This window comes from Danio rerio, chromosome 19 (assembly GCF_049306965.1).
Source record: "Danio rerio strain Tuebingen ecotype United States chromosome 19, GRCz12tu, whole genome shotgun sequence".
In the NCBI taxonomy this organism is placed as follows: domain Eukaryota; kingdom Metazoa; phylum Chordata; class Actinopteri; order Cypriniformes; family Danionidae; genus Danio; species Danio rerio.
In genome coordinates this window covers 11,826,548-11,854,000 of record NC_133194.1, presented here as the reverse complement: position 1 = coordinate 11,854,000, position 27,453 = coordinate 11,826,548, and the positions used below count along the sequence as shown (strand labels likewise).

Below are 27,453 nucleotides of genomic sequence, written 5' to 3'. Positions count from 1 at the left end.
GAATGAACGAATGAATGAATAAACACAATTCCTAATTTTTCTTTGGACAACTTAATTGTTTTATGTTTAATCCATTTAAATTTCTAAAAACTATGAAGTTAACTTTATGGATTTGTGTTGGGAGAACATGAAGGAATTGTGTGGAACCCTACTTTTAACTTGTAAATGAACTATGTGCATAATTATAAACATTTAGGTAAGTCAACTTAACTCCAAATTACTCTATTTAAAAGTAGATTGACTATTGCATTATTACAGGACACCTTTCACTCTCTCCCCTAGTGTTATCTCTGTTCTCACATGAAAAACAAAAGCCATAGTAACATACTAAACACTACAGTGTTTTTGAAACATACTATAGTAAAGTACTTGATGTAATCTTTCATAGAAATTCTTTGGTAATACGACAACTATAGTAATCATCCAACACAATCTCACGGCAATTCGTAACTTTTTCATTTAGTGGCGAATTTGTTTGATCTCACTCGTACATTTTAGTACGATTTGCTCATCCCCCAATGACGGTTTGGGTTTAGGGGTGGGGTTCGGTTAGGTTAGGTCACAGGTGCCATGCCTCCTTTTTAAAATCATACAATTTTGTACGTCTTAACTCATACGAATTCGTACGAATTTGCCACTAAACTGCCAAAACGTAAAATACTTACGTTTTCTCGTGAGATCAGGCTGTAATCATCCAATACTTTTCCTACAACTATGTGATATATTATGCTACAATACACACAGCATACCACATTACTTATTACAGTTGATCACTTAATACTACAGTATGCTGTATAGGGTAAGGTTAAGTGTAACTCGTTTTATCCTAAATACACTCAATTAAGTCATTTTTCTCAGCACCTTTAAGGCTTAAAGTGTGGGTTATGGATAATACTGTATACAATGAATCATTTACCTAACACTTCATTTTATGTCGTCCTTGTTATACACTTTCCTTTTTCTTTTATTCATTTTCCTTTGGCTTAGTCCCTTATTTATCAGGGGTCACCACAGCAGAATGAACCACCAACTATTCCAGCAAATGTTTTACACAGAGGATGCCCTTCCAGCCTTCCACACACACATATATTATGGACAATTTAGTACATCCATTTCACCTCTAGCGCATGTCTTTGGATTGTGGGGGAAATAAAAACATCTGGAGCAAACCCACGCCAACATCTAGTTAACACATGTAATTAATAACATTCATTAGTTTAATGAAGAGTTATACTGTAATGACACCTTTAAAAAATAAAGTGTAATCTAATATTTTTTCCCAATTTTATTTCTAGAAATTTTCAAAAATGTACAAATAACACACATTTTAAAATATCATTGTACATTTTCACAAAAAGAGAAAAAAAGTAGGATCTAAATTATTGTGACTATTATTGACCTCCATAATTATATTATTATCCCCCCTTTGAGTTTTTTTTTTCTTTTTTAAATGTTTTCTGATGTTTAACAGAGCAATGAAATTTTCACAGTATGTCTGATACAATTTTTTTCTTCTGAAGAAAGTCTTATTTGTTGTATTTCGGCTAGAATAAAAGCAGTTTTAAATTTTTAACAAAATTTTAAGGACACATTATGAGCCCCTTTAAGCTGTATTTTTTGTTTTCAAAAGTCTACAGAACAAACCATCATTATACAATACCTTGCTTTATTACTCTAACGTGCCTAGTTAACCTAGTGTGTGTGTGTGTGTGTGTGGGTAGGGGGGGGGGGGGGGGGGGGTTTGTTGTCGTCGTCGTCGTCGTTGTCGTCGTCGTTGGGGTTGGTGCACGCATACTCAAGAGTGGTGTTGTCGCGCGCCTACTGAAGGGCGGCATGTGTCCAAGGGGAACTTTTGATCATTTTGGAAGGGCACTTTCTATCCAAGACTAAAAAGGGCATGTGCACTTCACAGGTTGAGCCCTATGTGTGCACGTGCCTGACAGACACACTCATACACTATGGCCAATAAGGTTAATCTAATTCGCCAATTTACTTCATCCAATTTACCTCTTTGGACTGTGGGGGAAACCGGAGCACCCAGAGGAAACCCACACCAACACGGGTAGAACATGCAAACTCCACACAGAACTAGGCCAGCCGGGACTCATTCCAGCAACCTTCTTGCTGTGAGGAAATAGGGTTAACCACTGAGCCACCATGCCGCATATAAATGTTAAGTTAATATTGATATCAATCCTGAAAAACAGTAGCAAAGTTCTCACAAAAATGATTAGGCTTACAACATAAATGATTCTTGATCACAAACAGGCAAAGCAGAATTACTGTGATATTGTTATTTAAAAATGTCATTTATATATTACTCTTTGTCTCTTATTTCTCTTTCCAGTCACTGAGCTGAACCACAACATCACCAGTGTGATTCCGGAAAGTGGTCTTCTCATCATCCTGGGCTTTATTTTGGGAGGAATCGTCTGGGGAGCAGACAAAGCGCAGACTTTTAAACTCATCCCTGTTAACTTCTTCTATTACCTGCTGCCCCAGATCATCCTGGATGCCAGTTACTGCATGCCAAACAAACTATTCTTCGGCAACCTGGGAGCCATTCTTGTCCATGCCATTATTGGGACGTGTTGGAATGCGGGCACAGTTGGCATTGCTTTATGGGCTTGCTATGAAGGGGGCGCAATGGGTAAATCTATTCTATTGCTGTTTAAATATGATTTTAAATAATAAGTGTATTCACCAAAGATAACATATATTAGAGGTCTGCGTATGATTGTACCCGACCGCTCCTGCTGTTTTTCACTCTTTGTTCACCCGCAGTTTTTTTCCCTGATTTGACTGTTCCTGCTAAATTTAAAGAGCCCATATTATACATGAAATAGGGTCATATCTTGGTTGTAAGGGTCTCCAACAACAGTTTAATATGCATGCAAGGTCAAAAAAACACTTTCATGGTCTTATAATCTGCATTTATTTTTACCTAATTATCCCAGCGACTCCTGTATGAATCGTCCAGTGATTCATTTGTTCCCAAACCCCTCCTTAGCGCGAAGCTAATCTGCGCTGATTGGACCAATGACAGCCTGTTGCGATTGGTCGACTGCCTTCAGTCAGAGAGTGAAAAGCCAAACAGCTAATCAGCAATATAAAAGTAATAACAGTTCATACACGCTCGATAGTGTAGGCGTGGATTTTAGCTGCCAGTGGGTCAATGTAAATACAGACCATGGACTTGAAAATTCAGACGACTAACAATTTTATTGAGCAAAAACTCCAAAAACAGTTGAGGAGATCTCCTAGCTTCTCACTCTGCACTTTTCACAGACACACACACACATATTGCACACACACACACGCACTTAACCCTGCTCCGGACGACAACGCGTGCGCGCACACACACACACACACAAACACACACACCTCCGAACGACAGCGCGCGCACACGCACACACAGACACACACACTTCTCGTCCACGGAGCTCCGTTAACAAAGCAGCACGCGTCGCGTTTTTAACGTGACTTTGCACGCGATAAGAGAATATAGCCAGTTAACCTGATACAGTACACTCGGTTACAAGTAACAAATCACAACTAAATACATTTGCAAGCTAGAGTCAACGAGGCAACTTTAATCGCACGTACTTACATTTGAGAAATGGAGGAAGAAAATTCCATCCTGACGTCCAGCATTAAGTTACTCTTTACTGATCCTTCCTTTAACAAACGCTGATGAAGTATTCTTTGTAGCATGTAGTTTCCAGAAGTTTCCAGTAGTTTCCAACTGCTTGGCTATAATGCTGAGGTTTCATCTTTGGGTAGAGACTCAATATATCCATCTGCAGTGTGACTTCAATCGACCGGCATGTTTGTGTGTGTGTGTTTGTGGGTGTGTGTGTGTCTGGGTTTCTGCGTCAGAGGGCGGGGCCTCAGGTTTGAAATCTCCCGGGTTTGCGCGTGCACGTGAATAACTTGGTTTCGTTCGTACGTCATGGCGAAACACCTAATGAATCAGTATCAAGGCGACTCGTTTGAAGCACTATGAGTCGACTCTTTTATAGATGAATCAACAGTTTTAAACACTGTATTCTTACAGATTTAAGCCTTAGCTGGATACTTCACTTCACTTAGAGCTGTGTTACACACTACATGGAGGGGAATTTTCAAAAACCCATAATATGGGCTCTTTAAATATACATCTCCTGTCATCAAGATACTTTTAACACTTTTCTGTCAGCTCAAAAGGAAAGGTGTCACAGGTAGAAAAAAATAATAATTTAATGTAAAATGAATTTAAAATTCCTTGTTGAACATCATTTAAGGACAGCACATCCACACTTTGCTCTGTCATAATTATTCTGTCACTCATCGACAACCTGCCTGTTCTGAGGGCAGTTATGCACCAGCTGCGTGCACTGACCCGCAAATGAAATGCATGAAGCAGACAGGCCTACACCAGGGGTGTCCATACTCAGTCCTGGAGGGCTGGTGTCCTGCATAGTTTAGCTCCAGCTTACTTCAACACACCTGCCTGGAAGTTTCTAGTATACCTAGAAAGAGCTTAAGTGGCTGGTTACTTGTTTCCTCGTGAGATCAGGCTGGTTTAATTGGGGTTGGAACTAAAATATGTAAGACACCAGCCCTCCAGGATAGAATTTGGGCACCCCTGGCTTAGATCATCCATGTAGTACAGGCTGTATGAACAATATGGAGGAGCCTTTCATATTGGTTATCAGTTCCTTTATCAGATATTGATCCAGTTTAAAGCTCAGATATGCTTTTTTGGGACGTCTGGATCTAGATCTACTGTATTGTCTGACTGCTTGCTCCCTTTAAAATTACAGTTCTGACCACCACCACATTCTATGCTGAAAATTAATCCTGCGTTGCAAGAAACCTGGTCGAGTCCATTAAAAATGCAGACTTCTGCAGTATATAAATCAAAAAATTAACAATAAATGTTTTTTTTAAGTCAGTTAGTTGCTGCCTGAAATTTGAAGTTGTAACAACAAGTTATAAAATTTACAGGTCATTTCAACTTATTTAACAAACTTAAAGTGTTAGTTCACCCAAAAATAAAAAGTTCTGTCAATAAATACTCACAATTATGTCATTCCAAACCCAGTGGGACCTTTGGCCGTCTTCAGAACATAAATTAACATATTTTAGCTGAAATCCAAAAGCTCTCTCAAGGTTCCCGACTCCTTAAAATTCTAGAAAAATGCCCAAAAAACATCTTCCAAACAGCCTTCAGTGGTTCAACCAAATATGAGAGTAAGTTTGTGTCTACATGTAACAAAAATAACTTTATTTAACAGTTCCTACTCAGTGTCAGTATAGGGCGCGTTCACTTCATGAATGTAAAGCTCAGTTGTGCTGCTGACGTAAACCTCGAAAGGGCCTGTGTGTTTCAAATCACGCTTATCTTCGTGTCCTATGCTGATGCTGAACAAAAAAAAATTATTATTAATTGTCTATTATTTATAATTACTATCTATTATTTTATTATGTGCACACAAAATGATTCTCGTAGCTTGATAATATAGTTTGAAGCACTGAAGACATATGGTCTATTTTGAAGATGTTTTGTGGTGTTTTTCTGTTGGTAGCATTGCTGTCTATAAAGGATCAGAGCTCTCAGATTTCACCTAAATTGTCTTCATTTGTGTTCTAAACACAAAGAAAGGTGATTCGGAATGACATTAGAGTGACTAATTAAGAACGTAATTTTAATTTTTGTTTGAACTAACCCTTTAATACTGTGTGTAGTATACTAATATAATATAATATAATATAATATAATATAATATAATATAATATAATATAATATAATATAATATAATACTGTACATCAGTAGTTTTGGTACTTTTACTGTAATTCTGAAAAAAATATTTGTAGTATTATCATGGTAAGAACAGTTTAACATTAAAAGAAAATTACATTTTCTCTTTCATAAAAATATGGCGATCCAAAACAACATGATTTTATTTGTCAACAAATTTGAGTTGAAAATGAAATGGAATAAGACAATTGGGTTTTCGCATGAATTTTACACCAACTTCAGGTACTTCTTGAGTGTTTGATTTTTTATACATTTGATTTTACTTAGAATATTTATAATATCTAAACTGTCACCGTACATTTACAGCAAGACCATTAGATATTATGTCTATCAGTATATTTAAAGGAATAGTTCACCCAAATATTTCCTCATATACATATACTCAAGTGGATATAAACTTTTATGTTTTTTTTCCTTCTGTGGAACACAAAACTAAGAATGTTTTCCATTGACATCCATAGTACAGAAACAAAATAAAAATGCTATAAAAGTCAATGACTGTTTGATTCTTCAGTATATCTTTCTTTGTGTTCAGCAGAAGAAACTCAAACAGGTTTAGAACAAGTGGAGGATTTTTGTGTGTACAATCCTTTTAAAACATCAAGTTAAAGCTCAGAAAAACCATGACAACTTTTTTTATGTTACTTTAACTCATTCAAATAAAGGAATCACGTTTCAGCTTATTTTTTAAGCTACTGTATATAGGATATAACTTAAAGGTAAGTTGAACTACATAAAGTTAATTGGAATTGACTTCAAATTTGAAGCAAGCAACACATTAATTCTAGAGTAAAACCAACAGTTTGTCTGACCCTCAGGGACCTTGAACATCGGCTGTCTGCAGTTCCTGCTGTTTGGAGCCCTGATGTCTGCTGTGGACCCTGTGGCTGTGATCGCTGTGTTTGAAGAAGTGCATGTGAATGAAGTGCTTTACATCCTGGTGTTTGGAGAGTCACTGCTCAATGATGGAGTCACAGTGGTGAGTATTAGTTTTTCTGAACATCGCTAAATGTCACAGTTTGTTTATCTGATATTATGCTTTTCTGTCTCAGGTGCTTTATAATGTGTTTGATGCATTTGTGTCTCTGGGAGGCCCAAAGATCAATGCTGCAGAGATCATTAAAGGAATCGGTACGAATATAGAGCTTCATCTGACAACTTACTGTGCAGTGGGTCCAAATAATTCAATTATTTTACATCTAACAGTTTGAAAATCTCCCCCAAATAACACACTAATATTATTTTAGAACCAATGAAATACTATGATACTGTTGCTTTTTATTATATATATGTATTGTTTTTATTAGAATTTTAATGAGACCTTTAGTAATTTAGTCACGTGTTTTGTCATTTCTACAGCTGTTTTTAGTCATGTTTTTAAGTTATTATAACATTTTAGAACCCAAATGAAAATGAGAAATGCTGAAAAGCTAAAAGAGAATTTATTATTTTAAACCTTGTGTATTGTTCAAACTGACCGCCCTTTCATTATGTTCGGGACTGTTTTTGTCCCATTGACTTCCATTGTCACCACATATTTTGATTGTAAAGCCTTGACTGTGCATGCATTCTTGATTGTTGGTAATTTTCCCGCTTGGTAAGAGGTAAAATTAGTCAGTAAAAAAAGTGGCCACCCCAATATGACTTTTTCTGTTGATATTATTCATTTAGATGTACTTATGTAAATTCCCAATATTTCAATAAATAAATAAATAAAATGCACCAAATTATTGTTGGTGCCACTGACGTAGCTGATTCACTGCCTCTCCCCTCAGCGCTAGTTCAATGCTGGTAAAAGCAAACTGAGGCATATGCGTAGAAATCCATTCTCGTGCACCTCACGCACTCCTGTCTGAATCCTGGTTGTTTGCATTCATGCCGATAAAATATGCACCACTCATACGCAGTGAAACCGGAGTATTTAATATTTACCTTAAGGTACATCAATAGAAGAAGCTGCATTAGTAATATTGTGGCTCAAAAAGGGATATGGATAAATGATAATTAGGGTCTGTAAGTGTGTGTAATGACTTTTGTTCAGTTTGTTCACTTGTTTTATTAATTAACTTATTAATCTTAATTAATTTTAGACATGTCATATATAGTATGCTGTACAATAAAAGCATGTGAAAAGTTATTTGTATATATATGAAAAGTGTTTGTAAACTAAATATAGATTTTTATTTGGTTTGCACATGTACTTGCTGAATTATTTCACGGAATAAATTGCAATATTTCAAGTAAGTAATTAAATGAATTAAAACCATATTATTTCATTTACGAAAAACAAAAAATATACCATTACACTCAATTCGTTATTTTTTTGTGTGCCGCCCCAAGATTTGGTGTGACCTCTTCTGGCCACCCCTAAGAAAATTTTCTGGGGGCGCCCCTGTTAGATAGGCCTAGGCAAAAAGGTTTCTGGCTTTTATATGGAGTTCTATTGAGTAAAATTATAGTGTGTTTGCATAAATACACTTACTATGTTTACTATGTTCTGAGAGCTGACCTGCTTATTTTGAATATTCTCAGATGTATCAAGTGCACAAAGGTCTCTCTCTCACACAAACACACACATTGTACTCTATATAACTCCAAAGCCAAAAGCTCATCTTTTTTGCAGTGCGACTGATGATCAACAAGGCAGCACGATGGCTCAGTGGTTAGCACTGTTGCCGCACAGCAATAAGGTTGCTGGTTTGAGTCCTGGCTGGGCTATTTGGTGTTTCTGTGTGGCGTTTGTAAGGTCTCCCTATGTTCACTTGGAGTGTTTCTGTTTCCCCCACACTCCAAAGACATGTGCTATTTAGATGAACTGAATAAACTAAATTGCCCGTAGTGTATGAGTGTGTGTGTATCTGAGAGTGTATGGGTGTTTTCCAGTACTGATTTGTGGCTGAAAGAGCATCCACTGCGTAAAACATATTCTGGAATAGTTGGTGGTTCAATCCAATGTGGTGACCCCTGATAAATAAGGAACTAAGCGGAAGGAAAATGAAATGATCAACAGAAAAAAATTCCCAACAGGGAAAACCACCAACAATAAAGAATACATAGTTAAATGCTGTCATTACTTTGCAATCAAAAAATGTCATTATAATGAATGTCAATGGGGAAAAAACTTCCTCGAACATAACAAAACATTAGTAAATGTAAGTTGCCCAGATTGTATTGTTGAGTATTTGAAAAGTGTCAGCATTTTCCCAAAATATAGGATATTTGGTGACAAATTTTATTTTAACACCAAAAATCCTTTAATTTGCTGGAAATCAGAGACAGTCGTGGTCAAACTAAGAATCAAAATCACCCCAGAGTGGATGAAAACATCCCCGACTACACATATAGGTTAAATCACCATCATATATTCTACATCAAATATTTTAAATTCAAAGCATTTCAATTCCTTCTCCTATAGTTTCATTCGCTGTGGTGGCTTTTGGAGGTTCATTTCTCGGTGTTGTGTTTGCCGTCCTGACATCCATGCTGACTCGGGTCACCAAAAACGTCCAGATCATTGAAGCCGGTTTCATCATCGTGCTGGGCTATCTGTCTTACCTGACGGCTGAGATGCTCTCACTTTCTGCCATCCTTTCGTAAGATCTGCTCAGTAAACTCCTGTAAAATCAAGATGTAGACATTAGTGCACTGTAGGGTTTGCGATAAATCACAGACTGTCTGTTTTGTGTCTGACAGACTGACTTTCTGCGGTGTGTGCTGTCAGAAATACATCAATGCCAACATGGATGAGAAATCCGTCACATGCCTGCGTTACTCTCTAAAAGTGTTGGCCAACGGCTCCGAGACCATGATCTTCGTTTTCTTGGGAGTTTCGGCCATTGATCAAACCATCTGGGTTTGGAACACAGGATTCATCCTCCTCACCCTCCTCTTCATCGTTGTATTCAGGATGATGGGTGAGTTTAAGCCAGGAATTCATCGCTGCATAAAAAAAGTTTCTCGTAAAAGTCAACTGCAAAAAAAGAAATATAAATGTATATATTTAAGTAGTACCTAACAATAGAATAATCACTATTGAAATAAGTAGTAATAAATGAGATCTAAGTAACAACAAGAATAAAATCTTGTATCTTTTATACTATTTAAATAATAAGCACTAATAAATAAGTCCAAGTACTTAATAAAAAATATAATCAAAATGATAATTAGTAAAATGAAAAAAAAATGTGCTTTATAGATGAAATGCTTAAATGGCCTGCATAATAACTGACCTAAACTGGCAAATCTATTTATTTACAGGTGTTTTCTTCCTCAACTGGATCCTCAATCAGTCTAGACTGATCCCTATAGACCTCACTGATCAGTTGGTAATGGGCTACGGTGGGCTGCGAGGAGCAGTGGCGTACGGACTCGCAGCCTCTTTAGATGAGAACAAGATCCCGGAGAAGAATCTAATGCTTGGCACTACACTCATTGTAGTGTATTTCACTGTCATTCTGCAGGTGCGACACTTCGACTATTGGCTCTGATTATAAATATACTTTCAGAAATAAAGGTACAAAACCTGTCACTGGGGTGCTATTTTTTCAAAAGGTACACTTTTGTAACCTAACAGGTGTACATTAGTACCTTAAGAGTACACTTTTGTATCTATAAGGTACAATTGGGGTACACATTTGTACTTTTTAGGTAGTTTGTACCTTTAATGCCAAATGTGGACCTGGTAGGTACAAAAGTACTTTTGGAAAACATACCACCCCAGTGACAGGTTTTCTACCTTTATTTCTGTGTAGAAAATGCTTGTTTTCTCAGTGTGATCACATGTGGTTTTTAAAATGGGCCTTTTGTGAATTTCCAATTGTCTAAACGTGATGATGAACATGGTTTAACTAATTTAAAGTCAATGTGTGTTCTTTTTGTAGGGTATCACAATGAAGCCATTGGTTAATTGGCTAAAAGTTAAAAAGGCAACGCAGTCCGATCTGACACTTAACGGAAAACTGAACAACAGGGTAACAGCAGTCATACTTACTGTATCACTTCTGTTTTTATTATTTTTGTTGCCTGTGAAGGCCTACATATCAATAACTTACTTTTATTTTACAAAAACTATGCTAAACGCAACCCAGGCTCATTGGAAATACATGCCCAGGGCTACGTTTTTGTGAACTATGAAATAAATTGCTCCAGCCATGTTTTTTTGCAGCTTGTGTTTACAAATCCACTAGAGGCTGCTGTGTACATTTCTGTGAATCTCAAATACAGTTCTGGGCTATGTTTTCTCATACATGCCATCGACTGACCCACCCAATCCTTAAACCCAACCAATAATGTTTTCATAAGCAACCAAGAAGAGAAAAGTGCATTGCGGACTTTGACCATGTGGATCACCCCTTTAAGTCTCATATTAACATCAGCATAGAGTACCAACATACTGTAGATAAGTCAGACACTGCCAATCAGATAAAAATAAGGATTCACCCCAAAAAATTTATTCTGTTATTACTCATCCTCATGTCGATCCAATCCCCTTAAACCATTTCCTGGAGGGAGTTTGGTTCCAATCCTGCTTCATAACACTTACCTGTATATTTCAAACAAGCCTAAAAGGCTTATTTTGTTTGATCAGGTGTGTTTAATTATGGTTAAATCCAAAGGAACTCCAGGAACTGAGCTTGATACCTTTGCCCAGACTTTAGATAATCTTGGGAACCCAGATTAAGATATTTAATCTGAGAGATTGCTTTGGATATGTAGTACATTTAAAAAGACTAAAAACTATTTCACTCCTGTGTGTGCATATCTGCAGGTTTTTGAACACACATTGACAGGAATGGAGGACATCTGTGGCCGAATGGGAGATAACTGGTGGACGAGACAGTAAGCATTTCACTCTTGAAGAAAATGTAAACAGAGTTATTGTTTGAGAAAGTTGTTTCATATTTTTACTCCTTCTCAGTTGGAACCATTTTGAAGAGAAATATGTCTGCTGGCTTCTAATGACGAGTGAGGCCAGAAAGCGCAATGACAAAATCTTGGATGCCTTCCACAAACTAAATGTTGAGGACGCCACCAAATATGTCAATGAGGTAAGAGTGAAACAGTATCATCAAATCTGTTGTAATATTTCATTCACTTGCTTTATTATTGTTTCTTTTACCAATACGGCCAATGGCTGCTGACTTAATAAGTATAACTATATACAAATATACATTTTTATAACCAATTATTATTATCATTATTATTATTTAGAATATACTAAATGACAGATTAATAAAAATATTTATGATTAGTGATTATAAATTTGTATTTTATTTAAAAGTCTTATTAATCTTATTATGATTTTTGATGAAGTTTTTATTATTAAATATCTAAATTAAAATGACAATTATGGCTTATTAGGGGAAAATAAATATTGAAACTTTTTTTCTCAGAAAACCTTTCTAAAGGTGTTGTTGACTTAAAATCTTACCGGATCGTAGTAACAACCAAAAAAGTCTATAAAATTTCAAAGAAAACAAATCTAATTACTTTACAAATTAAGTTATGTGTAATAAAATGAAATGACTGGAAAAAGTACTGAACACATGAAGAAAGGAAGGTGTAGATAGGCAGTGAAAGCCCAGACAGCAACTGAAATCTCTCAGTAGTTCTTCAGCAACCCTCTGCCCTTCATTATTGTAAATTAAAATTCGCTGCTACAGTCCAACATCTACATTAGCAGGATGATGAAGATGAAACCAGGGTGGACATTTCAGCAAGACAATGATCCAAAAAACAGCCAATGAAACACTCAAATGCTTTCAGAGAAGGAAAATCAAGCTGTAGAATGGCCCAGCCAATCCCCTGACTTCAATAGAATCTAATAGAAAATACAAAATTAAGATCAGATTTGATAGGCGAGCCTCACAGAACCATCAAGATTTTTACACTCTGTTAAAGTCTGTAAAATAATCACACCTGAGCAATTCATGTGACTTCATTCTCCATATGAGAGGCATCTTTAAGCTGCCTTCATCAGAAAATCATTTTATATAAAGTATTAAATACATTTTAGTAGTACTTTGTTATTACACATTACTTATTTTTCAGATTTTTTTGTTTTATTAATTTTTATGTTTGTATTGTTTGGATTTAAATCAAAATCTGGTTAAATTCTATGTCAACAGCTTCTTTAAAAATATTATTCCCTAGAAAAAACATTACATGTTTTTTTATACATACTGTATATGTATGTGCTATACATGTTTAATGTTTATTTGCTCTTGGACAATGAAAACACTGCTATATTACTATTGTTTAACATGATTATAAAAATTAAACATCTATAGTTTGATATTCATATATCAGTAAGTATTTAAACGTTACTTAATAGTAATTGCAATATAAGGAAATCACAAGCTGCTTTCAGACACATAAATGCTGTGTTTTGATAACACATTATTGTTTACACATAACACATAAATGTTTACATTGTGTTTCAGACACTTTGATGCTGCAACAAAATGTCCCAACTTTTCTAGTATTTGAATTGTCTTTGTATATTGAAGTGCTTGCCCGTGTTTTAAAGGGATCGTTCACCCAAAAATGAACATTTCCTCACCATTTACTCACACTTAAGTGGTTTAAAAACTTAATAAATGTTGTTTCTGCTGAACCCTCAAGTAGTTTGATACTTTTATAAATTTTATTCTTCTGTTGAACAAAAAACGAGATATTTTTGAAGAAATCCAAATATCTTCTTTTGCATTCAACAGAAGAACAAAACTGCAACTGGAAGGCGAGTGATTGATGACAGATTTATCTTTTTTTGGGTTTCCCTTTAAGGATGCATAATATTATTTTATCAACAACTATATGTATTGCATTTTTATGAATTTGTGTCCTTTTTTAGGGTGAAAGCAAAGGTTCTCTGGCGTTCATTCGTAGTTACGACAGTGCCTCTGTAGACTTTAAGAAGAAGCTTGCTTTGGAGTACGCAGACATCATTCCCGATATCATGGCTGACATGTCCGAATATGACTTTGACATTGACAGTGTTCCCGTGACCTCTGTCATGTAAGTGTGTTCGAAGATTCCACACTCACAGATATTTCACACTGTTTATGTTTTCAATACTTGAATACAGTTTCTCCATGTAAAAAAAGATGTGACGCTAAAATCATCATACACAAATAAAGATGGCTAAATGTTTTGACTACAATCGTTTGAATTTTTCAAATCCAGGAAGAACCCGATTCCATCTGTATCTCTGGATATCCATGAGCAGGAGCGGAGGGGCATGTCAAACGACCTCAACGCCCATCATCTACTAGAGCAGCACTTGTACAAGAGCAGGAGAAATGTAAGTATTGTCCTGCTAAAACAATAGGATTTCCACTTTTACATTGTTTCTCGATCAATTTTTGTCTGTTTAATCCTGCCCGATCCCATGAGGAAATTAACTATTTTAGATATTCTCCAAAAAGAGGTCAATTCATATGGTTTTTAAAAGGAGACATGTATGCAACCCAAGCTCATTCTGAAAACGAAGCCCCGCGGACGTTTCTGGAGACCGCGATTTACGTGGCCGGAGATACGTAAAGGCCGCGTTACGTTTTTTTTTGAGCGAACGCTGCGGGGCGGTGTGGCGCCGCTCCGCCCCTCCTTTTCGCGCTCGCCGGCCGACGGCTCGCCTCCGAGTGAAGGGCTTTCCCGATGCAATCAGTTTGTCCGCTTAGCTCACAGCGTTGCGTCGGCGGAGCGGAGGCCCCGGAGGAGGAGAAGGAGGAGCCGGAGCCGGCCGCGGTGGATGACGACCGGGATCGAGTCCAGGGAACAGCAGGTTCCGGAAATCAGGTAAGACGAAAAACGGAATCCAAAAAAATAAGGGCGAGAACGCAGCGGGATCCGAAAACGCGGTCGAAATCGAAGACGAGGGCTTTTGCTTTTTTTTTTTTTCTGGACGGCTTTTGCGAACCGTCGCTCGGGTTTAGGGAAAGAGGAGGAGGAAGAGGAGGGTGGCCGAGTCGGCGGCTTTTCGCGCGAGAACGGCGCGGGCGCGAAAGGCGCGCGCTCCCGAGAGGCGCCCGAGACACGAAAAAGCGAGCACAGCGGCCTCTTGCGGATCCGCAAAAACAAAAACCGCTCGAATACGTACCTCCCGGGACGTAAATCGCGGTCCGCAGAAACGTCCGCGGGGCTACGTTTCCACAATGAGCCCGGGTTGCATGTATCCAAACCCCACTCCTAACCCTACCCCTCATTGGAGGATAAGCAAATCATACTAAAATGTGAGGATGAAATTGTGTACTATAAGGAATTGCACAGTAATACTGGCAATTTTGCTTGCTAGTAATACCGTAAAACTCACAAGTGCTCTGTAAATTAACAATTACAATTGTGCTGTAAAACTTCAGCATAGTTGTAATTCTTAATTTACAGTGCTCTTATAAATTTTGCTAGTAATACTGTAAAAATTGCCACTAATACCGTCAAATTTATAAGCGCACTATACATTTACAATTACAATTGTGCTCTAAAGCTACAGCACAATTATATTTGTTAATTTACAGTGCACTGGTCTATTTTAGAGTGTTACTAGCAAACAAAATGGCCAGTAAGACTGTAAATTTTTACAGTGTACAAATAATACGAATTAGACATCAAATCAAAAAGTTAGGAATTGCCACGAGATTGCGTTGGTCTAATCATAATCTCATTCCATCCAAATCAACAGAACCGTGCCACTTACAGCCGCAGTCACTACAACACCTCAGAGAATCCAGACGAAATGCAGGAGATCTTCCAGAGAACCATGAGGAACCGTCTGGAGTCCTTTAAGTCAGCTAAGATGGGAGTCAACCCTGCCAAAAAAGTCTCTAAACATCCCAAGAAGGATGCACCACATAAGGTATACCAAATTAAGTGTTCATTCCCTGCTTTAGTAAAAGTAATTGCCCCGGTATATTTCAAATAAAGTCTTATTTTGTTCTTCATTTGAAGATAAAAAGAAGTTTAATAAGGCTGAGTGACAGTATATTGTTATTAAACACACTGACACCCCCGTACTGTAGTTGGCACACAGGCACTGATTGTGTAATCACCACAGACCAATGGTTCCTAAAAGGTGTTTAGGAGCCAAAACAAACTCCCCCAAAAGTTTGATTTAGTGGGCAATTTCGAATTGAATTTTGTACGAAATGATGTCATTTCAAGTAGTCCTTTCCTTTGAAGTGTACAGAAACTTCCTAAAGATCTTAAATGGTTAGTTTACCTACAAATAAAAATTGTTATTATTTACTCAACATCATGTTGTTTAAAACCTTCCTTCATTCATCTTCAGAACATAAATTAAGATATTTTAGAAGAAATCAGAGCTCTCTCATATACTCTATAGGCAACAATGATCCAAAGGGCCTTATAATACACCCGGCGCAAGTACTGTATGGTGCAAATATAATAGTGCGATCTGTTGGACGCAGCACAGTGCTCATTCAGTAAAGGCACAGCTAAACAGATGTGTTTTCAGTTTGGATTTGAATGTGCCTAATGTTAGAGCACATCTGATCATTTCTGAAAGCTGATTCCAGCAGTGAGGGGCATAGTTGCTGAAAGCTGATTCACTCTGCTTTGACTGAACTCTTAGAACTTCTAGTTTAGATGATCCTAAAGATCTGAGAGATCTGTTAGGTTTGTGTTCAGTCAGCATATCTGTAATGTATTGAGGTCCTAGGCCATTTAGTGATTTATAGACCAGTAATAATACTTTAAACTCTATTCTGAATGTAACTGGGAGCCAGTGTAAAGTCCCGAGGACAGGTGTGATGTGCTCTGATTTCCTGGTTCTAGTCAGAATCCTGGCCGCAGAAATAGTTTAGAATTTAGAAATAGTTTTAAAACAAATCTTTGCGCTTAACAAATTTAATAAACTATGTAGGCTAATGGATCTTCAGTGGAGTGCGCACAACACTGTTTCCTTATCTACAAAAGTAAAGGAGTGAAGAGTAAAAGCAAAGTAAAGAGAAAGTAAAAAAAGCTGAATGGAGGAGGCTCATTCTTTATCCTATTGCTGCAGATGGTCTATTTAATTTACATTTTTTGCACTTGAAAAGTCCACCATGTTAATAGAAAATGTGCCATGGTGTGACGCAACTGACTCTTAAAGGGAATGGGAGATGAGACTCTGATTGGTTCAATGCATGTTATGCTCAAAACACACCCAGAACTCATTAAGTGAATAAGCACAACCCTGTTATACCATGCGCTGGGGCGCATACCTTATTTTTACATCCTTAAACGAGGAAAAGTGAATTCAGACACACTCTTAATGCTTTTACACCATGTGCTTTAGACTTTGCCCTTAGATCATTAAAATAGAGCATTCAGTCTAGAAAATTACCAAAACCCTCAAAACAGACCATATGTCTGTAAATGTGACCATATGTCACCTTCTTTTCCTCAGTATTATCTTACTTTTTATTCTGACGATAAACAAAGGTCTCAGGGTGTTTGAGACTCCAATTATGAGGGCAATTTTCATTTTTTTGAGTCAACTAACCCTTTCATTAACAGTACATTATTTCCTGCCACAAAAGAAGACTAGACAACTATGAAAACTTTAAAAAATAAATTATTAAAAAACAAATGTGTTAAAAAATTCAGTGTTTTTTTTTTCAAAAAAATGTGTTTTTGTATATTATAAAGTGTTTTATTTAGCATTTCCAATGTGTATTTTTAGCCTAATGGAAAGCCAGCAGACCCAAACAGAGACCATCTTTATGGCGATGAAGGTACATTTGATACATGTTCTATCTATCTATCTATCTATCTATCTATCTATCTATCTATCTATCTATCTATCTATCTATCTATCTATCTATCTGTCTGTCTGTCTGTCTGTCTGTCTGTCTGTCTGTCTGTCTGTCTGTCTGTCTGTCTGTCTGTCATCTACCTACCTACCTTACCTACCTACCTATCTACCTATCTACCAACCTACCTACCTACCCATCTATCTATCCATCTATCTATCTCTGCCTGTAAACATCACTTTAGTTTAAAACTTAGTTACAATTAGGTCCTACGTACAAAGGCAGCATTGAAGTAATATAAAAACTTTATAAATACACCACATATTTGAACAGCTATTTTCTTGCTTCAAAGACTTTGTAAGATAAAATTTGAAAAATAATTGCGGGTTCTGTTTATGGTCATTCAATTTTCCCTCTAGACTTTGAGTTTTCTGCAGACAGCGCCTCTAGCAGTGAAAATACCGGTCAGTTCCCCAGAAGAGTCATAAACACGACTGGAGGTAATAATCTTTTGTGGCTGCATACCAAATTTATGTGACAGTTGTGTGATGTACATTATGTATCATGTACATTGATGTCATCATTATCATCATCACTCTATTTCCTGCAGCTGGTGTGGATAATCCAGCATATATCCCTGAACTGGACACCTCTCCATCCATGCGAAACCCACCCTGGCAAACAGAGACAGGCCACAACACAGCTGTAGCACCTTCTCAGAGAGCTCAGGGCCGACTGCCCTGGACGCCCACTAACCTGAGACGTCTGGCGCCGCTGAGAGTGAGCAGTCGCTCCACAGACTCCTTCGCCATGCCTGAACCTGCAGCTGACGAGGAGACGCCTGAGGAAAAACCTGCAACACATCATACTAGACTGTAAACTGATATCTTTCCATCCACCAACATTCACTTGCTGAACATGTGATAGGGTTAATCCTTTAAAACCGACACTGTTGCAAGTAAGCTGTTATTATGACAAACTCATAGAGATCATAGGGAATCATAGTGGTAAGACAGTCATGAGGGGGTTAAAAAAAAATAATGATTTAGATCAATTGCTTCACACTATATTTAAAAGCACTTAACACTAAAAATGGTTTTTAGCTTAGCACAACATCAAAGTACAGCGATTTATGAAAATAACACCATATTTTACCCCAGATTTAGCGATGCACTGGAATCAAAATTCTTGGATGAATTCTTGTTTTGTGTGTGTGTGTGTGTATGTGTGTGCGCGTGCGTGCGTGTGTGTATGCGTGTGTGTGTGTGTGTGTTTTACATTAATTTAGCCATTTTTTCTGCCAAAGCAAAAAGCAAAAAATGTGTTTTTAACTATCTTGTCTTTTTTTTTCAAAGAAAAAAAACAAGGAAAAAACTACATTTAAAAAGGTTGTATTTAACAATCCAAGAGACAGTATATTAAAATAATATTAAATATGTAAGAATATAATATTTATATTTATGTAATTTAATAAACATTTAACAAAATTCTCCGCTTATGGACATTTATCTTAATCTGTAGTGATAAAAGCTATGTAAATTAGCTTTGCAATTAAAGAACACAGACATTTACCACTGAAATTGTCTTATTTCTCTTCATGTCTCATCAATTAAAACATTCATATGTGCTTTTTACATATAATTTTTACACAGGCATAGTGTCAACTATTCTAGCTAGATTTCTTTTATATATGTGATATATATGAGCAATATCACACGAGTAGCAGTAGTATGTAGTAGCAGTGGTATGGCTGTATATTGACACTGGTGGGAGGCGTGCGTAGGCTCGATGCCTCAGGCTAAGTGCCTTAGTGTCCCACCAGTGACGACATACAGCCACATCGCACTACGAGTGTGATATTGCGTTTATACAACAGTGTAATCATATATTTGAAAACAAAATCAAACATGGAGAGTCTCAAAAACCCTGAGGAACTACTTTCTTCCACCATTCATTCACATCTGCAGCTGACGTCAGAACAGCAGAAACCGTTGCTAATTTACTAACGCCACTTTAGCGCTAGTATTTGAATGATTCTCCAGCATAATGTCTAAAGTGATGACAAAACTGCTGATTTTGTTCATATTTTCAGATTATAAGGCTGAACAGCAAGAAATGACATCAGTCTGCAGAGATTTCTTAGTATTTCTGTTGCAATCGGGAGATCACAATAATTAACCCTAAATGGCCAAACAAACACTACCAGATTACTATGGTATAAATACAGCGCTACAAAATTAAAAAAGAGAGAGATCGACTGAGAATGTTACTTACCTGTTCTGTAATAATTTACCAAGCTTTAGTTTAAAACATACACCAAACAAATGCTATTATTTGTCACATCGCGCAATTTTTTTTTTTCCATTTGCGTCTATGACACATGAAAAAGACTCTGATACATCAGACGTGCCTGCTGTGGGTTTCCTAACAGTAAACTGACCATTTTATAATGCAAGCTGAACCTCCTTTAAGGACAGTGCATCTTCACTTAGCTCTGCTATGGTCAAACCCGCTCTGAGGACTGTTATGCAGATAATGCGCGCTCAGACTGTGTTAATAAATTGTATGTGCAGAAAGCACTGGTCCATGCATTCAGCATGTTTAACAGTTGGCTGTACCAGTGCTCAATAGGATGAGAAAATCACAGATATGCTGTTCTGAAATAACGTTGGGACCAGAGAGCGCTATGTTAGACCGCCCGCTCATGTTCAGAGTTAACGACAGTATATATATATATATATATTTATAGAGTTTACTCGCATATATGTAGATTACACTTTTTTACTTAATTTGTCTTTGCAAACTATGTGCCGAAACAGAATTAATAAGCAGTTGTCTATCAATCCTACATTAATCTTTTTTTCTTTTGACAAGTTCTATACAATTTTGAAATCTGCAAGTTGTATATTTATTATTTTATGGTCATTCTGTGGGTGATAATATAATCAAAATATCTGTTTCTATATTTCTGTAACCTTACAATGTTTTTTCCTCAAAGCTATTAATGTTTCATTAGTAGAATGAAGACCATTAAAATGTACATCATTAAAGGTTTAAGAGGTTCTAGTTTAAGAGTTACTTTTTCAAGAATATAATGCTTTATGAGAACTCTTCAACTTATTCGAAGAATAGACATATATTGTTTAAGAAGTTTGTGTAATACAGTTTAATAAATTGAAAGAAATGAGCAAATAAAAATGGGAAAAGAGTACAAGAAAAATTGATTCTTAACCCTTTTTAAACTAATCTCAATTAAATATTACAACAGGCTATTCAACTGAATTAAAGGACGGAATTAAAAGCCTACAAGCGAAAAATGTCCGGTGAAGTATTTTTAAACAATAAAGCGCCAATCATTATTATGTGTACACTGCGGAAGGACTGATGTGTAAATCATTACACAGAACAATTGTAAAAATCACAGAGCAGGATTTGAACAAACACACAAAACACCCATAAATCCTTAAACTGTACAATTTCCCATTAAATCCTGAATTATTAACACACAACAAAGCACAAGATCAATGAACAGATAACCCAAGCAATACAATTACAGTATTTAATCTATTTAAAGTTGTCATAAAAGTCAACAGTTATTGTGCAATGACCTTTGCGGATTAAAAATTGTAATAATAAAAATTAATAATACACTTTTTAACCTCAGTGCTGGGGAGTTTTGCTGTTTTGCCATAAGCTTTTCTACTTATTGTTCAGTTCAGTGGGCAGCAAGGCTGTCATTTCAGGATCTATGATTAAAGCAGCACACACACATACATACACACACACACACACACACGTGCGGGTACAGGCTGTTCAGATCACTTTCTTTTTTACGTCACATTCAGACAGGGCCAGATAAAGTAACACTTTAACTCAAAAGCGTGGAAACTTTTTCCCTTCTTTTTTTAAACTGCTGCATGTCAAGGCCATCAGCCGTCATGACGTTGTAAGAATGGGTTTTAACCACAGCGGTTCGAACTGTAGTTCTGCCGAGTGACTAAAAAGTAATCAGCATGATGGTAAAAAACTACATTTCTAGTCAAACCATTCTTCTGCAATCTCATACCAAAAACGGAAATAAGGGCAGAATTAATATCTATAAATGTGGGAGAGCGTTGATATTATGTGGTTGTATTGTAATGCAATATGGAACAATTAAGTGTTGATGTTAAATCAAAAGTAATTCACAAATACTTGAAAATGAGATAATTTAATGACAAGGGTTTTCTAAGGTTACAACTTTATTAATCACAAAATAACTGTATAAAATGATAAAATATGAAATGATAAAACATATTATATAAATTGTACCCAGCTTAAATGTAAAATTAAAGTTACCAGAGGTAGAAGGAGAGACACAGGGGGGTGGAGAGAGAGACAAAGAGAGCAGGCCCAGAAGTTAGCCTGATTGCAGTAGAGTCAGAGAAGATAGACTCCAGAGGAGGAGAGGAGCAGAGCAGGAATAGACAGGCCAGGAAAAGAGACAGAGCAGAGTTTTACACCTATTTTGTATCTTGCTTGACCTGTGACTAAAGCCCAAATGGTGAGACATTCAAACTGACCAGTCGACATGTGACCACATCATAAAACCCCCAAAGTCCACACACCAGGCTCTGATCTTATTAGTTTCTGCATTTGGAGTCAGTATGGACCTTCTTGAGTCAAAAAGACATGTTTTGTCATATAAACAAATGCATACGATAATTTAGCCTCTTACAACGTATTATTTTATAGCCCTAAAAACATCATGTTTGCACTGTTAAAAGGTCATGTCTGCTTGTGTTTTAATGTTACTTTAACATATTAAAATAAGTTAACAATGTTTCACCTGGCAGTGGCGCAGTAGGTAGTGCTGTCGCCTCACACCAAGAAGGTCGCTGGTTCGAACCTCGGCTCAGTTGGTGTATCTGTGTGGAGTTTGCATGTTCTCCCTGCCTTCGTGTGGGTTTCCTCCGGGTGCTCCGGTTTCCCCCACAGTCCAAAGACATGTGGCACAGGTGAATTGGGTAGGCTAAATTGTCCGTAGTGTATAAGTGTGTGTGTGTGTGTGAATGTGTGTGTGGATGATTCCCAGAAATGGGTTGCGGCTGGAAGGGCATCCGCTGCGTAAAAACTTGCTGGATAAGTTGGTGGTTCATTCTGCTGTGGCGACCCCGGATTATTAAGGGACTAAGCCGACAAGAAAATGAATGAATGAATGTTTCACCTTTATCTTCATTGAAGTTTTACAAAACTTCAAGTTGCAATGTAAAGTTGAAATTCAATGTAATGTAAGTTGAAATGAATTATAAAGTTAATTTGATTCAACATTATTAAATATCATTAATCAACATTAATAAACATTGGCAATGGTATAAATCCCTGTATCCTGTGAAAGGAGTTCTGCGTTAATTTGCTGCAAAACAATAGAACTTTTTCACATTTCTGGGTTTCTCTGCGGCAGAAATCATCATAGTTGGGGAAAAAAAGATCACAGTGAATGGGAGAGTACAACAAAAAATGTTTTACATTCCTATTTGCTGAAATAATAAAAGAAAAACTTGATGATGGTGTTATCAAGATATTCAGAAAAAGGGGAAAAATAGTATGAGATTGATGACGACAGCCAGAGGACAGAACAACGTCAAATTTACTCTCAGACCCATAAAAACTACCACTTAAGAAACAGTTTCTATTTCCATGATGTCACGGGAGAACAACATCTATAGTAGTGATCGCCTCAGATGCTGATTATGTGCTTTATTCGGTGTTAAATACTTTTAATGTGAGTTTGAATATTTGAATTTGAATATGTGACATTTATTGCCATAAACATAACTGGCAAACATATAGTTTGATGGCATTTCTGTGTGGAGTTTGCATGTTCCTCCTGTGCTGGCGTGGGTTTCCTCCGAGTGCTCTTGTTTCCCCTAACAAGTCCTACACTGTAAAAATGCAGGGTTCCACACAATTCATTCATGTTGTCCTAACACAAACTGATTAAGTTAACTTAACACTTTTAACAAATTTATGTGGATTAAACATAAAAAAAAATTAAGTTGTCCCCATGAAATCTCAAGAATTGTGTTTATTCAGCTCATTTTAAATAAGTAGTTTGAACAAGCAAAAACATTTTTTTTGAGTAAAAGACATGGACTATAAGTGAATCAGATAAACTAAATTGGCCGTAGTGTGTGTGTGTGTGTGTGTGTGTGTGTGTGTGCGTGTGCGTGTGCGTGTGCGTGTGCGTGTGTGTGTGTGTGTGTGTGTGTGTGTGTGTGTGTGTGTGTGTGTGTGTGAATGTGTGTACAGTATGGGTGTTTGCCAGTACTGGGTTGTGACTGGAAGAGCATCCGTTGCGTAAAACATATGCTGGAATAGTTGGCAGTTCATTACACTGTGGCAACCCCTGATAAATAAAACCGAAGGAAAAAGATGAATATAGTTTGGAAATGAATGTTAGAACTGTGACTCAACGCAAACCAACAAATATCAGTCACTCAACATGTATTTTAAATACTGTTAAAGAGGATTAGTATGAATTAGATTATAAACTTCACCCTTTCATTGGTAGTGCAGAACACTATTCTGCATTTCTGAATAGACCTGGTATTTGAATTTTTCTTTGTGTTATGTAACGATACTAGATTAAGTACCCAGTTGAGCTTGAGTGTGTCTGGGTGCTTTCACACTATCCGCTTGTTAAGTGGTGACGTGTTGGTGACGTATGTAATACTGTTTCCGGGTCCAAGCCGCCACTCATTTAAGTTGAGAAATCATTCGTTTATGATCACTTTTTATTCATATCACACATTAAAGTTAATTTTATATAAAGTTGTAGTGTAAACAACAATCTCTGGGCTTGCTGCATCACAAATACCACAATTTTAACAATTTATAAAAAATGAAAGACTTTCTGGCCATCGGATATCAGGCATGGTCATATATACTGCGATCGTGATTTTCAAAAGTAATAAATCGCTTTGTAAACGTTTATAATTACCACTTCACAAGTCTCCCCATTCAATTGAATAGAGCTCTTGGACCCGGAAGCCGCTTCGCGTGACGTGTAACAAGCGGATAACGCTTTTAATCCCCACCCGAGTTCGTTTGATGTCAGAGTTCGGTACATTTAGCTAGTGTGAACGATGTCTTCTGAACCTGTGAACCGTATTAGAGTCCGACGAAAGAGGTGGTCTGGGGTACAGTTCACGTGAACTCTGGTCTAGTTTACTTCTGTTATGAATGCAGTCATACCAAATAACAAAAGTGAATTGCCAACTGTACAACAAACTATCATTTTCATAATGTTCAGTCGTGTGTGTATGTCTGTGTGTCACGTACTGTATCTTGGTGTCTAGCGGGACTGAGCCAGGGCAAGCACAGTGATAACGTCTGGTTGTCTCCTCCAAAAATAGCTTCTGCGGACATCCCATTTTGTTCTGCAGACATCGCACTTTGTTCTGAAAGTTTATAACATTTTTGCAGCAGATAGACAAGAGTCACTCACGAATGTCCAAAACCAAAAGGTTCAGTAAAAGCAGAGCGACCGCGATGTGCGTATGTCTTTTCATTTTGGCAAATTGCTTTTGTGGCCGTCACCTTACAACAGATGTACACACAACAGCAGCATGATGACACAAGCTGCTGTTGTGTTCAGAAGAAAAAAAGAAGATGGCAAGGGGAGAGAATCAAACTTGGGTTTGGTCCAGGTAATTGAACAGAGTGTGAAAACACCCTTCGTTTCAGCGGTTGTTATCTGGGAATAACATACCTTGGGATGACAGACCAATCAGAATCATGTATTACAGAGAGCCGTGTAATAATGGTTATTAAATTTGAAATAATAATAATTTGTGATTTGTTGTGGGTTTTATTGTGAGTACATGTTGTTTTTTACATTTTAGAAATGTTGTTTTGCCAGCTTGCAATAGATATAATTTGAAAACACTTGAAAAAAATCCAGCTTGATCTCACGAGAAAACGTAAGTATTTTACGTTTTGCCAGTTTAGTGGCTAATTCGTATGAATTCTGTCGTACGAAATTGTACGATTTTAAAAAGGAGGCGTGGCACCTAACCCCACCCCTAAACCCAACCGTCATTGGGGGATGAGCAAGTTGTACTAAATTGTGAGAATTAGATCGTACCAATTCTTTTGAAATAGCCACTATATCAAAAAGTTACGAATTGCCGGGAGATTGTGTTGAAAAAATCGTAAAAAGTATTTATGAATTATCCGTGTTTAAGTTCTTCCTAAACTTTCTTAAGTTATTCTTAAATTTAATAATTACATTTCTTCCAGATTTGAAATCTATTTGTCGTATGGACCTACTAAATACTACTTTAAATAAATAAAACCTTCTTCTAAGCGTAACCAGCAAATTAGACTCAACAACCTTCCCTTTAAATATCATAACAGGTACAGAAAATGTCACAATCCAGTACAGCAAGAACAAAGTGTAAAGCTGTACAAAATAGCTGTACTAAAGGTATTTGAAATAACAATGCGGATGCACAGCCTGTTAAAGCTGGCTGAACACTAACCAGTGTGAAGTGCAAGGAAAACTTTTCCACGGAAGCGAAAATGTGACAGAGTAACCGTGCAGTGACGCAAATCTCAGCCCCCTTTATATGTAACAAATTGAAGGCTGACTAGAGGTTTTAGGACGACTCTTATTACAACCTATTCAACCAGTGGACCACGAACACAGAAAGACGGCTGATGGACAGACCGCCAAGTGACTTAACCTTTAGAGATTTAAAGAAAAACTAGCTTTGAGGGAAACTGAAGTACTTTGTCTCTCCGAGGACTTTGCCCTTCAGGAAAAGCAAGCAGAAAGAGCACACTGGGATCCCAAATTGTGAGATTTTTCTGAAGGACTGCTATAGCACACAAAGTTTGGAGATGAGAAGGATACTGTAAGTGCATCGTTATCAGTCGTAATGGCGAGCTCTACTTACATCTGCCTGCTGAGGGCAGCTTTCCTGGTTTGTTTGGTTTACCCTTTAGTCAAAGGAAATTCAGTTGAGGTGTCGGATCCTCATCATCACCAGACAGAGAATCTCACAGGACTTCCAATAGTCACATTTAAGTGGCATCACGTTGAGACCCCGTACTTGGTGGCCCTTTGGGTGTTTGTGGCTGGATTGGCTAAACTATCAGGTATGAATACTGAAACATGAAGCTAAATTTTTTGGCAGTTAGCAAGTAAGAAATATAAACCTTTGCTGCCTGCGTAACAATTCTGAAGTGTGTTATTTTTTGTTAATTTTTAAATGAACTGTCCTTTCCTCATGAATGAGAATTTTCAATGAGGGGTTGAATTCAGAGTGTGAATTATTGACTATACGTTTGTGTAATCCACATGCATGCATCAGTAAACTAAATTCATATATTCATTTAAAGTAGGCTACATTTAATTTCAAAATAAAAGGTTTTTTAATGTTTTAATAATCAGATTTTGACATATAGTGATAGGCTATTTCAACAAACGATTATCAAAGATGACCTGTTTTCGAAATAAAATGGTGGATTTTGCTGAATATGGACAAGTTTACATACCTACTGTACACCAATAAATAGATGATAGTAAATATAACACTGCTTACTGTATAATTTCCATGTGCAGGGCATATGGGTTTATTACAATAATTTGACCACATTTCGGCTATATTTGTATATACAAAGACTTAATTTATAAGAAAAATGTCGTTTGAAGAAGTACACAGTACCTTTCGGTGGGATAGATCCGGTTGTTTCATAATGTTTTCCCGCCGCATGGGAGCGATCATGAATTGGCAATAGTATAAACCATTATAGTGAGGGGCGGGGGGCGAATTTATATTAACTTATTGTAGCATGCTAGAAAAGGTTTAAATACAGTTCCTGGTTGTTGTAGTTTGGCGTGTATTTATGTTGGG

At 37.0% G+C, this 27,453-nt stretch overlaps 2 protein-coding genes and 1 long non-coding RNA gene across 8 annotated transcripts in view; 2 read left to right on the top strand and 1 right to left on the bottom strand.

Annotated features, from left to right (window-relative positions):
- The window catches only part of slc9a3.2 (solute carrier family 9 member A3, tandem duplicate 2), an 82,173-nt gene extending 63,594 nt beyond the window's left edge, over positions 1 to 18,579 (top strand). For 2 of the 3 annotated variants that reach the window (XM_009294056.5, XM_073930999.1), the window contains exons 5-19: positions 2,348 to 2,650; positions 6,623 to 6,783; positions 6,857 to 6,935; positions 9,220 to 9,397; positions 9,498 to 9,718; positions 10,062 to 10,264; positions 10,685 to 10,774; positions 11,572 to 11,642; positions 11,722 to 11,851; positions 13,657 to 13,820; positions 13,989 to 14,106; positions 15,481 to 15,654; positions 17,482 to 17,533; positions 17,971 to 18,051; positions 18,162 to 18,577. In XM_009294056.5, the coding sequence (XP_009292331.1) occupies positions 2,348 to 2,650; positions 6,623 to 6,783; positions 6,857 to 6,935; positions 9,220 to 9,397; positions 9,498 to 9,718; positions 10,062 to 10,264; positions 10,685 to 10,774; positions 11,572 to 11,642; positions 11,722 to 11,851; positions 13,657 to 13,820; positions 13,989 to 14,106; positions 15,481 to 15,654; positions 17,482 to 17,533; positions 17,971 to 18,051; positions 18,162 to 18,430 (2,294 nt within the window). In that variant the 3' untranslated portion in view covers positions 18,431 to 18,577. 3 annotated transcript variants of the gene reach the window in all.
- Positions 5,923 to 27,441, bottom strand: LOC141379024 (uncharacterized). Its single transcript, XR_012394941.1, has 4 exons — positions 27,265 to 27,441; positions 18,308 to 18,404; positions 9,568 to 9,774; positions 5,923 to 9,419 (listed from the first exon to the last, which is right to left on the bottom strand). It is a non-coding gene; the product is annotated as an uncharacterized lncRNA (long non-coding RNA).
- The window catches only part of slc9a3.1 (solute carrier family 9 member A3, tandem duplicate 1), a 38,372-nt gene continuing 37,106 nt past the window's right edge, over positions 26,188 to 27,453 (top strand). For 3 of the 4 annotated variants that reach the window (XR_012394673.1, XM_068215166.2, XM_005159457.6), the window contains exon 1: positions 26,188 to 26,695. Coding sequence is in view for 3 of the 4 variants with exons in the window: in XM_068215166.2 (XP_068071267.1) it covers positions 26,476 to 26,695 (220 nt within the window). In the remaining variant the exon portion in view is untranslated. 4 annotated transcript variants of the gene reach the window in all.